Source organism: Physeter macrocephalus, chromosome 20, assembly GCF_002837175.3.
Source record: "Physeter macrocephalus isolate SW-GA chromosome 20, ASM283717v5, whole genome shotgun sequence".
NCBI lineage: Eukaryota > Metazoa > Chordata > Mammalia > Artiodactyla > Physeteridae > Physeter > Physeter macrocephalus.
Genome location: NC_041233.1, coordinates 48,084,064 through 48,097,165, shown reverse-complemented (window position 1 = coordinate 48,097,165; position 13,102 = coordinate 48,084,064). Strand labels below are relative to the sequence as shown.

The following is a 13,102-nucleotide window of genomic DNA, read 5'->3' as shown; positions in this document are numbered from 1 at the left end:
TAGTTTTTTAAGGAACCTCCATACTGTTCTCCATAGTGGCTGTATCAATTTACATTCCCACCAACAGTGCAAGAGGGTTCCCTTTTCTCTACACCCTCTCCAGCATTTATTGTTTGTAGAATTTTTGATGATGGCCATTTTGACCGGTGTAAGGTGATACCTCATTGTGGTTTTGATTTGCATTTCTCTAATGATTAGTGATGTTGAGCATCATTTCATGTCTTTGTTGGCCATCCGTATGTCTTCTTTGGAGAAATGTCTATTTAGATCTTCCACCCATTTTTGGATTAGGTTGTTTGTTTTTTTGATATTGAGCTGCATGAGCTGCTTGTATATTTTGGAGGTTAATCCTTTGTCAGTTGCTTCATTTGCAAATATTTTCTCCCATTCTGAGGGCTGTCTTTTCGTCTTGTTTATGGTTTCCTTTGCTGCACAAAAGCTTTTAAGTTTCATTAGGTACCATTTGTTTATTTTTGTTTTTATTTCCATTACCCTAGGAGGTGGGTCAAATAAGATCTTGCTGTGATTTATGTCACAGAGTGTTCTTCCTATATTTTCCTCTAAGAGTTTTATAGTGTCTGGCCTTATATTTAGGTCTTTAATCCATTTTGAGTTTATTTTTGTGTATGGTGTTAGGGACTGTTCTAATTTCATTCTTTTACACGTAGCTGTCCAGTTTTCCCAGCACCACTTACTGAAGAGGCTGTGTTTTCTCCATTGTCTATTCTTGCCTCCTTTGTCAAAAATAAGGGGACCATATGTGTGGGGATTTATCTCTGGGCTTTCTATCCTGTTCCATTGATCTATATTTCTGTTTTTGTGCCAGTACCATATTGTCTTAATTACTGTAGCTTTGTAGTAGAGTCTGAAGTCAGGGAGCCTGATTCCTCCAGCTCCATTTTTCTTTCTCAAGATGGCTTTGGCTATTCACGGTCTTTTGTGTTGCCATACAAATTGTAAAATTTCTTGTTCTAGTTCTGTGAAAAATGCCATTGGTAATTTGATAGGGATTGCATTGAACCTGTAGCTTGCTTTGGGTAGTATAGTCATTTTCACAATATTGATTCTTCCAATCCAGGAGCATGATATATCTCTCCATCTGTTTATGTTATCTTTGATTTCTTTCATCAGTGTTTTATATTTTCTGAGTACAGGTCTTTTGCCTCCTTAGGTCGGTTTTTTCCTAGGTATTTTATTCTTTTTGTTGCAGTGGTAAATGGGATTGTTTCCTTAATTTCTCTTTCTGATCTTTCATTGTTAGTGTATAGGAATGCAAGAGATTTCTGTGCATTAATTTTGTATCCTGCAACCTTACCAAATTCATTGATTAGTTCTAGTAGTTTTCTGGTGGCATCTTTAGGATTTTCTATGTATAGCATCATGTCATCTGCAAACAGTGACAGCTTGACTTCTTCTTTTCCAATTCGCATTCCTTTTATTTGTTTTTCTTCTCTGACTGCTGTGGATAGGACTTCCAATACTCTGTTGAATAATAGTGGTGAGAGTGGACATCCTTGTTTTGTTCCTGATCTCGGAGGAAATGCTTTCAGTTTTTCACCATTGACAAGGCTGTTTGCTGTGGGTTTGTCATATATGGCTTTTATTATGTTGAGATGTAGGTTCCCTCTGTGCCCACTTTCTGGAGAGTTTTTATCATAAATGGTGTTGAATTTTGTCGAAAGCTTTTTCTGTATCTATTGAGAAGATCATACTGTTTTTATTCTTTAATTTGTTAATATGTTGTATCACATTGATTTGCGTATATTGAAGAATCCTTGCATCCCTGGGATAAATCCCACTTGACCATGGTGTATGATCTTTTTACTGTGTTGTTGGATTCTGTTTGCTAGTATTTTGTTGAGGATTTTTGTGTCTATATCCATCAGTGATATTGGTCTATAATTTTCTTTTTTGGTGATATCTTTGTCTGGTTTTGGTATCAGGGTGATTGTGGTCTCGTAGAATGAGTTTGGGAGTATTCCTCCCTCCACAATTTTTTGGAAGAGTTTGAGAAGGATGGATGTTGTTAACGCTTCTCTAAATGTTTGATAGAATTTGTCTGTGAAGCCCTCTGGTCCTGGACTTCTGTTTGTTGGAAGATTTTTTTTTTTTTTTTTTCCGGTACGCGGGCCTCTCACTGCTGTGGCCTCTCCCGTTGCGGAGCACAGGCTCCGGACGCGCAGGCTCAGCGGCCATGGCTCACGGGCCCAGCCGCTCCGCGGCATGTGGGATCCTCCCGGACCGGGGCACGAACCCGTGTCCCCTGCATCGGCAGGCGGACTCTCAACAACTGCGCCACCAGGGAAGCCCTGGAAGATTTTTAATTACAGTTTCAATTTCATTATCTGTGATTGGTCTGTTTATATTTTCCAGTTCTTCCTGGTTCAATCTTGGAAGGCTGTACTTTTCCAAGAATTTTTCCATTTCTTCCAGGTTGTCCATTTTATTGGCATATAGTTGCTGGTAGTAGTCTCTTATGGTCTTTTGTATTTCTGCGGTGTCAGTTGTAATCTCTCCTTTTTCACTTCTAATTTTATTGATTTGAGTCCTCTCCCTTTTTTTCTTGATGAGCCTGGCTAAAGGTTTATCAATTTTGTTTATCTTCTCGAAGAACCAACTTTTAGTTTTATCAATCTTTGCTATTGTTTTCTTCATTTCTATTTTATTTATCTCTGCTCTGATTTTATAATTTCTTTCCTTCTACTAACTTTGGATTTTCTTTGTTCTTCTTTTTCTAGTTGCTTTAGGTGTAAGGTTAGATTGTTTATTTGAGATTTTTCTTGTTTCTTGAGGTGAGCTTGAATTGCTATGAACCTCCCTCTTAGAACTGCTTTTGCTGCGTCCCATAGGTTTTGGATCGTTGTGTTTTCGTTGTCATTTGTCTCTAGGTATTTTTTTATTTCTTCTTTGATTTCTTCAGTGATTTCTTGGTTATATAGCAGTGCACTGTTTAGCCTCCATGTACTTGTGTTTTTTACTGTTTTTTCCTGTAATTGATTTCTAATCTTATAGCGTTTTGGTCAGAAAAGATGCTTGATACGATTTCAGTTTTCTTAAATTTTCCAAGGCTTGATTCGTGACCCAAGATGTGATCTATTCTAGAGAACGTACCATGTGCACTTGAGAAGAAAGTGTATTCTTCCACTCTCAGGTGGAATGTTCTAAAAATATCAATTAAGTCTATCTGGTCTATTGTGTCACTTAAAGCTTTTGTTTATTTATTTTCTGTCTGGATGATGTGTCCATTGGTGTAAGTGGGTGTTAAAGTCCCCCACTATTATTGTGTTACTGTCGATTGCCTTATGTATTGAGGTGCTCCTATGTTGTGTGCATAAATATTTACAGTTGTTATATCTTCTTCTTGGATTGATCCCTTGATCATTATGTAGTGTCCTTCCTTATCTCTTATAAAAGTCTTTATTTTAAAGTCTATTTTATCTAATATGAGTATTGCTACTCCAGCTTTCTTGTGATTTCCATTTGCATGGAATATCTTTTTCCATCCCCTCACTTTCAGTCTGTATGTGTCCCTAGGTCTGAAGTGGGTTTCTTATAGACAGCATATATAAGGATCTTGTTTTTGTATCCATTCAGCCAGTCTGTGTCTTTTGGTTGGGGCATTTAATCCATTTACATTCAAGGTGATTATCGATATGTATGTTCCTATTACCATTTTCTTAATTGATTTGGGTTTGTTTTTATGAGTCTTTTTCTTCTCCTGTGTTTCCCGCTTAGAGAAGTTCCTTCAGCATTTGTTGTAAAGCTGGTTTGGTGATTCTGAATTTTCTTGGTAGAGTAATCTTGGTTGTAGGTTTTTCCCTTTCATCATTTTAAATATATTTTGCTACTCCCTTCTGGCCTGCAGAATTTCTGCTGAAAGATCAGCTGTTAACCTTATGGGGATCCCCTTGTATGTTATTTGTTGCTTTTCCTTTGCTGCTTTTAATAATTTTTCTTTGTATTTAATTTTTGATAGTTTGATTAATATGTGTCTCGATATGTTTCTCTTTGGGTTTATCCTGTATGGACTCTCTGCACTTCCTGGACTTGATTGACTATTTCCTTTCCCATGTTAGGGTAGTTTTCAACTATAATGTCTTCAAATATTGTCTCAGACCCTTTCTTTTTCTCTTCTTCTTCTGGGACCCCTATAATTCTAATGTTGGTGTGTTTAATGTTGAGACTGTTATTGATTCCTTCTAGAGTATTTTTAATTTCAGTTATTGTGTTGTTCATCATTGTTTGTTTGCTCTTTAGTTCTTCTAGATCCTTGTTAAACGTTTCTTGTATTTTCTCCACTTTGTTTCTGAGATTTTGGATCATCTTTACTATCATTACTCTGAATTCTTTTTCAGGTAGGTTGCCTATTTCGTCTTCATTTATTTGGTCTTGTAGGTTTTTACCATGCTCTTTCATCTGTAACATATTTTTGTCTGGCTGAGGCATCCACACTGGAGTTTGCAGGCAGTTGGGTAGAGCTGGGTCTTGGTGCTGAAATGAGGACCTCTGGGAGTCCTCACTCTGGTTAATATTCCCTGGAGTCTGAGGTTCTCAGTTAGTCCAGCGGTTTGGACTTGGTGCTCCCACCACAGGAGCTCAGGCCCAACCTCCAGCTTGGGAACCAAGATCCCGCAAGCCACATGGTGTGGCAAAAAAAAAAAAGAAAGAGAAGAAAAGGAGCAGTTCAATAACAAAGAATAAAAAATAAAATAAAATTAGAAAGATAAAAAATATATTCGGAAAAATAAAAATATAATTGAAACAAATGCAACAAGGTAAAACAAATCCACCACAGAAAAAAGGAAAGAAAAAAAGGAGGGGGAACAAGCCAAAAGGAGCAGAATAATAACAAAGTATAAAGAATAAAATAAAATTCTAAAAATAAAAGAATTATTAGAAAAAATGAAAATATAAATGAATCAACTACAAGGTGAAACAGAACCCCAATCTAAAAGAGGAAAAAAAAAAAAAAAACGCCTTGGCTATGGGGGGCAGAGTTTAGGCAGGGTGTGGAACTTAGGCAGGGGCGATGCTCAAGCGTGGTGCGGGGCCTCTGCTTAGGACCTGCACGGAAGGGGAGAGGCAGCACGTCCAAACGGGGGCCTCTGGAGTGTGGAGTTCCAGAGTTTGGAGGTAAGGCCCTGGGTGAGGGTGTGTGGCTGGGGTTTATGCCCAGCGTGTTGGAGGGGGTCTCAGAGGGGGTCTCCAAGTGCAGAGGTGGGGCCGTGGGTGGGGGTGTGGGGTGAGGCTTGGGTTCTGCAGGGTAGGAGGGAGGCTCCAGGGCAGAGGATTAGGCCTGGGAGCCCAACAGGCTCCCCGGTGCCTAAGTGGACACGGAAAGCACTGGCCACGTTCCCTTCCCTTCCTCCACGCCTCCCCCCACCCAGGGTCTCCCCTATCCCTGCTGGACCCCTAATCGTGGGTCCACCTCCCACCCCTCTACCCAGGGAAAATTTTCACAGTGGTTAATGGGTTCATGTATTGTTAAAGCTTGAGACAGTTAGTAGGCGATGTTCCCAGACCCTGGTTGCTCTTGATATACTGAACAGAAAATAATGCCAGCTCCCAAGACTCTCTTCCCTTTGATATGAGTGACCATAGCAACTGGCTCTGTGAGTGAGTGAGGAGTGAGCAGTGTCTGTGTGGCAGATAGGCTGAGCTCAGTGTGAGGGGTGTGTTCAGAATACAAATCTGTATCCGTGACAACAAAAATATAAATGTATTTTTTGTTATCATATTGTAACCCACGTACTGACCAAACAGTATATTTCACCATATATCCTAAAGGTAGAGACTGGGTATTGTTTCTTTTTTGTATTCCCAGTATTTGGCACAGAGCAACCTGACCAAAGTTGTTAGATGAATAACCATGCCATAGCCATTTAATTTATTGAGTTGGTTGGGAGTTCCCTGGTGGCCTAGTGGTTGGGGTTTGGAGCTGTCATTGCCATGGCCCAGATTCGATCCCTGGTTGGGGAACTGAGATCCCATGAGCCATGTGGCATGGCCAACATTTTTTTTTTAATTTTTTTAATAAATAAATAAAATTTTAAAAATAATTTATGAGTTGGTAATAATATATTTTATAGTTGGAAGTTTGGGGGATTTAAGGAATACACAGGCAAATTTAGATGAACTCCAGTTTTAATTTCATATGTGAATGTTGGGAGCTGAATTTCATATCAGATCTAAGGCAGCCTAACATAATACCTGTAAATGAGCCCAGTATCAGTCTCTGCCTCCCCCAGCCAAATTCTCCCCTTCATGTTCTTGTGGAATGCATTCTGAGGTTTGTTTGACTTCATCTTGAAAATCCTGAAATAATTCCACTTAAAAAAAAAAAATTCACTCTGCAAGGTCCTGGAGTACAGTGATACACAGCACATAGGGTCTGTTGCTAAATGCTATTTTTATGTCATGGTTCAATTGTTTTTCTTTCATTTTTTTTTTTCCAGAATATTGACAGAGTTGTGTTTGTTGGGAATTTTCTCAGAATCAATATGGTCTCCATGAAGCTGCTAGCATATGCCATGGATTTTTGGTCCAAAGGACAGCTAAAAGCTCTGTTTTTGGAACATGAGGTAGGTTGAGTTCACATGGACTTAATTGTCCTACATGGAAGTTTTTGGGTTGTCTAACATATGAGCGGGTTCCTTAGTTTACATTTATGCAAAAGATAAGGAAGAACATTATATAATATGGGAGCTCTGTTATCCAACAATCAGGACTAGTAGATGGTTAATTAAAAAAAAAAGTTTAAATGGGTAATCATGGAAAAATATCTCCCTACTTTTACCATTCTATTTTAATATAAAATGTATAAGTGTTCATTCACTCACCAATTTCTTGATGTAGGACCAAGACCTATTTTTGAGCATGGGTTCTGCTGATCAGAGCTTCGTAATTGTCTTTTTTTCCCCATAATCCACAAGTATTATGCACCTTTTATGATTTCTGGTTTGTTTCTTTAAAGTAGATCAAGAAATTAAAGATACTTATGAAGCAATTTGGTTGCAGAGTCATTCTAGATTTTCCCAATCTTTCATAGGTAGGATCCACCTAAATAGAGGGCAGTGGTTTGTGACTACCTTTTTCAATCTTTGTTTCATTTTTTTCCATTTTTATTGAGTTATAATTGGCATATAACATTGTATAAGTTTAAGGTATACAACAATGATTTGATATATGTATATACTGTAAAACGGTTATCAGTGTAAGTTTAGTTATCGTCCATCACCACACATTGTTACAAAGATTTGTTTTTCCTTGTGATGAGAACTTTTAAGATCTACTCTCCTATCAACTTTCACTTGTTAACTAGCTTTTCAATCTTTCTCAAGAATTTAACTGGATTTTCAAAGAGGTGACCATTCATCTTGTACTCTTTTTATTGGTTTAGGTGGCACATAATTACATTAGATTACTACATTAACAATCAAACTGTCATAAACAAATTTGAGGATAAACACAGGTGACTCTTGGCAAGTAAACAACTCAGCTGGTGAGAACAGAAGTGCTTGGGCTGCTCAGAGTAGCCTGGTGGCCTTGAGAGGCTGGTGTGCTAGCCATTAGGCAGCCTGTTTACAGAAGAAGTGGAGCGCTCCGGTTAATGCAAAGAGTCCCTTATATCCAGTTTCTACACTAATACAAATAGGAGGTTTCTAAGCCTGAGTGAGGAGCCCTCACCTCTTCCCACCTCTTCTATCCCCCTTTAAAATCAATATTGTAGAGAGCAGCTGTTTACCACGGGAGGTACCCAAAGCCTTGGGTATATTGCAGCAGAAAGAACATTGGGAGAACAAATGTCATAAATTTTAATTGTAATGAATAACTACTGTGGCATTTTTCTCATCTCCAAACTGAATTATTTATTTGAAAAGTTGCTGATGCATTTATAAATTATTTAGAGCTCTCTAAGCCTATGTTTTGTTTTATTAAAGCATCTAAAACAATACGAACTTAAATACCAAATAGTTAACTATTTAACTATACTAAAGAAAGTTTTCGTTTTTGTCTTTTTAAGGAGGCTAAGGCATGAAGTGATATAACTTTTTTGTGGGGGGCAAGGGCGGTGGAGTCTCAGAATTTTCACTCCCCCTCCTCCAACCAGAGCAGCTCCTTTTTCATCTGCTTAGTTACCGATTTCCCTTGTAAGATTTTGTTTAAAAAAATAATTAAAATGAAAAAGAAGACCACTCTTCTAGCCCATCTGGTGTTGCCATATTTAGTGATTAAAAACATAGGACACAGTTATTTTACCTGGCATTTATCTGGAAACCCTAAGTTTAGATCCTCTTGGACTAAGGCAGAAAACAAATCCTGGAAGCCGTCAGGGATTAAAAGCCATCTACAAGGGCACACAGGTAGTTAGTTGATGGTAAGATAAGGAAAAAGAGCCAGCATTTGGGGGAAACCTACTTCTCTGGATAAAAAGGCATATCCCTTTGTACAATCTTAGGACTCTGTGAACGATGGCTTTGGTTTGTTACTAAGTATCATAACTCAGTCTCTATGGCCAATGAAAGTAGAGCAATTTTATATCTCCTTGTAGGTGTTTCTCAGAAAATTCTCTACCTTCTTAGGTTCATTCTTGCTTAGGCAGGTCTTCCTGGAGGATATTATGGAGAGAGGACTTTTGGGAGGTGCTGGTGAGGTGGCCTTCCTGCCCTGCCTGGAGTCCTCACTCACTCAGTCCCACTCATTCCACTTATGTAAGTGCGCGTCTCCTAAGAGAAGTAGTCTAGCCAAGCCGTTGAGAGCACAGGCTCTCACTGACTTGGAGACCTTAGGCAATGACTCTACCTCTCCATTTCTGTTTTAGCTTTTGTGAAATGGGGTGATAATATTATTTGTCTCATAAAGTTACTGTGACGATTAAGTGAGGAAATCCATGTAAATTTCTAGCATATAGTGAGCCCTCAGAGGTTAGCTGGCAGTGGAGGCAAAGATCCTACCATGTAGTGTTCTGCCAGATGCCACCCATTTCGCAGTAAGTAACTGTCGAGTCAGGCAAATACCAGAGGAGTAGAGTCTCTTGCCTTTTGGAAACCAGCATCTCTAAACGTTTCCATTTTTCAGCTTCCTTCATTTTCACAGATACGTGGGCTTTTTCTTTACAGATGAGCAAAGGGCAACTTGAGCTGATTTAGATGCCTTTCCAGGATCTACTGAGGGAAGCTTAGAGCTATACCTTGTGAGACATTACAACTTTGAAGTCAGATAGATTTGCGATTGAACCCTGGCACAACTCATGTGACCTTGAAAGGGTAATTTACTTTATTACCTCCCATTTCTCATCTGTGGAATGGGAGTAATAATGTGAATTTTGCCATGACAAGGATTAAAATGAAATCATCATAATCCTAAAAATCCTAAAAACTGCCAACACTGATGTAGTATACACTGTGGTGCCAGACATTTTTCTACGCACTTTACATCAGTTAATTTATTTAATGTATATAAACAAATAGATATCCAGTGCATTTATTATTATTATTATTATATCATGTTTCATGCCAGAGGTCAGGTTTTAAGTTTCTTGTATCTATAGCATTAGGGGGCAGCATTCCTCGAATTTTGAAAAACAGTAGATATTGGACTAAGGTTCGGAGATAATCGTACAGAAGTTTTCTCATTGTTGCTGTAGGGTTATTTTGGAGCTGTTGGGGCACTGCTGGAACTGTTCAAAATGACTGATGAGCAGTAGAGATGGGCCACAGATGGACCAGCCTGCTGTGAGAACAGCAATCCAAGCTCTGCGGCTGGAGAGGGTGAAGCCACTGTGGGACGGAAGCCAAGCCATTATGGCAGATGAACCTGCTGGATTTGTAAATAATTAAAATCCTTCTAGCTGATCTTTTACTCTTGGGTTTTGAGCTTATGATTCAAAATGGGGAATACAAGAGTTTTTTCTGTATACTGTATTTTTTAAAAAAATATTTGTGCAGCGTGGCCAAACCTACCAATTTTATGCATTGACTTTGAAAAAATTGTATGATGTTTAAGAAGGACCTGAAATGTAAGTGCTGTTTATTTTTCTTCTGGGGTTTACTGATCAGTGTGGTAATTTTAACTTCATTTAGTAATTACTCTAGGAGATTTTACCTTGACTTATATTTTTCATGACGTTTCATGATTTGCTGTTGGTTTCAAATGAAACTACAAATCTGTCATGTTTTACTGTGAACACTATTTTGTTTGTTTACCTTTCGGGGTCTTGTTTTTTCTGTTTGAATGTCTTAGGGAAAAAGAGAGTCCTTCCCCCTGTTTCTGTCCTCAGATGACTCCCCGTCCCCCCTCCAATACCGTTCTTTAATGTAATTGTTCATATTAATCAAGGTGCTGACCAACTCAATACAAAGTTAAGCACGAGATCTAAAGCTCTCAAAAGTGCCCTTGAAGAGAAAACTCTGAAAAAGCGTTCATGAATTTACTGAATCTGGCAAAAGTTGAAAATTATATGCAATTTTGCCGTATCTCTTATGAACATATAGTTAGATTTATTTTATGTTAGGTTATGTTAAATTGAAATGTTCTCTGATGAAGTGTCCTCATCCATGCACAGCGTATGAATGGCAACAAATCCTTGTGCAAGATGTTGGGATTTACAGGGGAAAGTCTCCCGGTAGATTAACTGTTCACGTTGGGATGTTTAGGAGAAGTCATGGGTTGAGATGTCATGTGGTAATATCTGTGTTTTGTACATGTATGTAGCTAGGAGCTTTGTAACAAGGCATCTTAAATAATAATAAAGTTTTTTATTTGAAATATTTTAAACTGTATTTCAATCCCACTTTCTAAAATTAAAAAAAAATTATGATACTGATCTATATATTTTTTTTCTGTTTGAAAGATATCATTGGGACTGATGGGTAACTTTCAAATGAGAGTCTTGTACAAATACTAAAACACATGAGATCTAATGATTTAAAACTAATTAATCTTTTGAATTGAGCATATTGCTGAAAGGGATTTTTGAAGGGTAGTACAATTGCTCCATGATGAAACTTTCCTTCTCTGCCTTCTGGGCACTATCTTTAATTTCCATGTCTTCAAGTCTTGAAGAAGTTGATGTTAATGAAAGTATTCACTTGTCTGGTTGAAATAAAACCTGTTTCTGTTGTGATTTTTTTTTAGTGTATATGTTATTTTCATTTCTTAACCTTTATGTCCAACTTATCTGCTTTCGTATCATAAAATGAATATGTGTTGTACTTTTTGCTACTCTACATTTCATAATTTGATGCTTTCACATAAGCATGGTAAGGTCCAAAACACTGTGTCTTCAGTTGAAGCTGTAGCCCTGTACAGGGGTTTTTTTTTTTTTAATGTAGTTTTATTGTTCTTATACAACTAACTCCTTGTTCCCAAAAGATCACTACTATATTCTGTAATTCTGAAAGAGTTCCAAAATTTGGTCATCACAATTATATTTGATCAACTTCTGCCTGGCTTAAAAAAATTCAAGCAATTAAGATGCTCTTGAAAAAGGTAAGTGTGAAAATCCAAACATCCTCTGGGATAGTACCTTTTTTAGATTGTTCTCTTCTGCCATTCCTACTCTCATCTGTTAGGGAATAGCACCCCTTGGATTATGGTTCTGCAAAAAATAAAATCAGGGCAAGTTAGTGTGACTACATAATTTTTTAATTATCTGGAATTACTTGATCTCTCATTACAAATGTTTAAAACATTGGTTTAGCTGAGGAGATAAATTACTCCGTTATACAAATATCAGTTAAATGTTGGTTACTTATAGCCAGCATGTTTTTTTTTTTTTTAATGAAGGAGTTGTAGCCTGAGGAATTTTTTTACATTCACTTGAATTATAGAAATTTTCCTTTGGCTCAACATCATGAAGAAATTTGGCAAGACTAAAGAATTTTCATCTTGAACCCCATGAAGTCAGGGTGACCAGGTCCAGAACATGACTTTTGGTTCTGAGACAGCTGCAGTTTTGATCCAGCTCAGCTATTGACAAGCTTTGTGGACAAGTTGCTAACCCTCTCTCTAAACCCTAATTTTCTCACTCATAAAATGGGGCAAATTGTAGTTTTTACCTATGTATTTAAAAAGCTTAGCACAAGGGCTAACACATAGGAAAAGCTTCATTAATGCTAGCTATGCTGGAAAAAAAATAGATGTTTTTAAATTAATGCATTAAATCAATGATTTCTAAACTGGAATGTGGGGAATCCATTTTAGCATAAAACATCACACAGATCTGCATATGCTAGTACACATCTACAGCCCCATATCCACACTTCCAAAATCCCAAACTCTTAACATTTCTCTTGACAGAAAAATTCACGACAGAAAAAGTTGATTTGAGCATTATTTATCATGCTTTGGAGGGCTCTTCACATGTTTTGTTGCAAAGCTATTAATGTGTTTGATTACAACGTCTGCCCCAGACCCGACCAGAGGTGTTAATTAAGTAGGAAACAAGTCTGAATCTTAAAACAGAAGTGGTCTCAAGAGTTTCAGATAAAGGGCTCGTGGAAAGATTTACTTGTATTCTTCAGCTTATGTATTCTTCCATATTCTGTATTTACATGGATTCAGAGTCCCTTTGTTGGGAACCATTGTTACAGGTAATTTATACTTGACGTCATTCAGTCATACAAGGAATATTAAGAAGTTATATTTTGTGCCAGGAAGGAGCACTGAGTAAACTAGGAGGACTAGGATACAACCCCTGCTGTCCAGTGCGGGGAAGACAGAAGTCTTAAACCAACACATATAATTAAGTGGCACAGGTGTCATTCATTCATTCATTCACAAATATTCACAGCAGGGAACAAAACAGACCCATCCTCACAGACCTTACATTCTGGAAGGGAAGACAGATACATTCCTAATTACATAATGTTACATGGGTACTACAAAGAGAAAAAGTAAGGTAGAGGGGCCTCAGAAGGAGGTAATTCTGTTTAGAAAATGAAAAGGGGGTTGAACCTTCTTTGATTAGAGTGCTCAAAGACAGTCTCTCTTAGGAGGTGACGTTGGAGCAGAGGTGAATAAAGCTGAGAACACACCGTGGAAATACCTGGGGAAAATACTTCTACTCCTGGAAAATGAGAATGGAGGTTGTGAAGACCTG

General features: G+C 37.8%; 1 protein-coding gene across 15 annotated transcripts in view; it reads left to right on the top strand.

Annotated features, from left to right (window-relative positions):
• PANK1 (pantothenate kinase 1) overlaps window positions 1-11,099 on the top strand; it is a 111,006-nt gene extending 99,907 nt beyond the window's left edge. For all 15 annotated transcript variants that reach the window (XM_024121634.3, XM_055081415.1, XM_024121630.3 and 12 more), the window contains 2 exons: window positions 6,456-6,581; window positions 9,647-11,099. In XM_024121634.3, coding sequence (XP_023977402.1) covers window positions 6,456-6,581; window positions 9,647-9,706 — 186 coding nt within the window. In that variant the 3' untranslated portion in view covers window positions 9,707-11,099. The remainder of the gene's footprint in view (window positions 1-6,455; window positions 6,582-9,646) is intronic.
• Window positions 11,100-13,102: the final 2,003 nt, after the last annotated feature.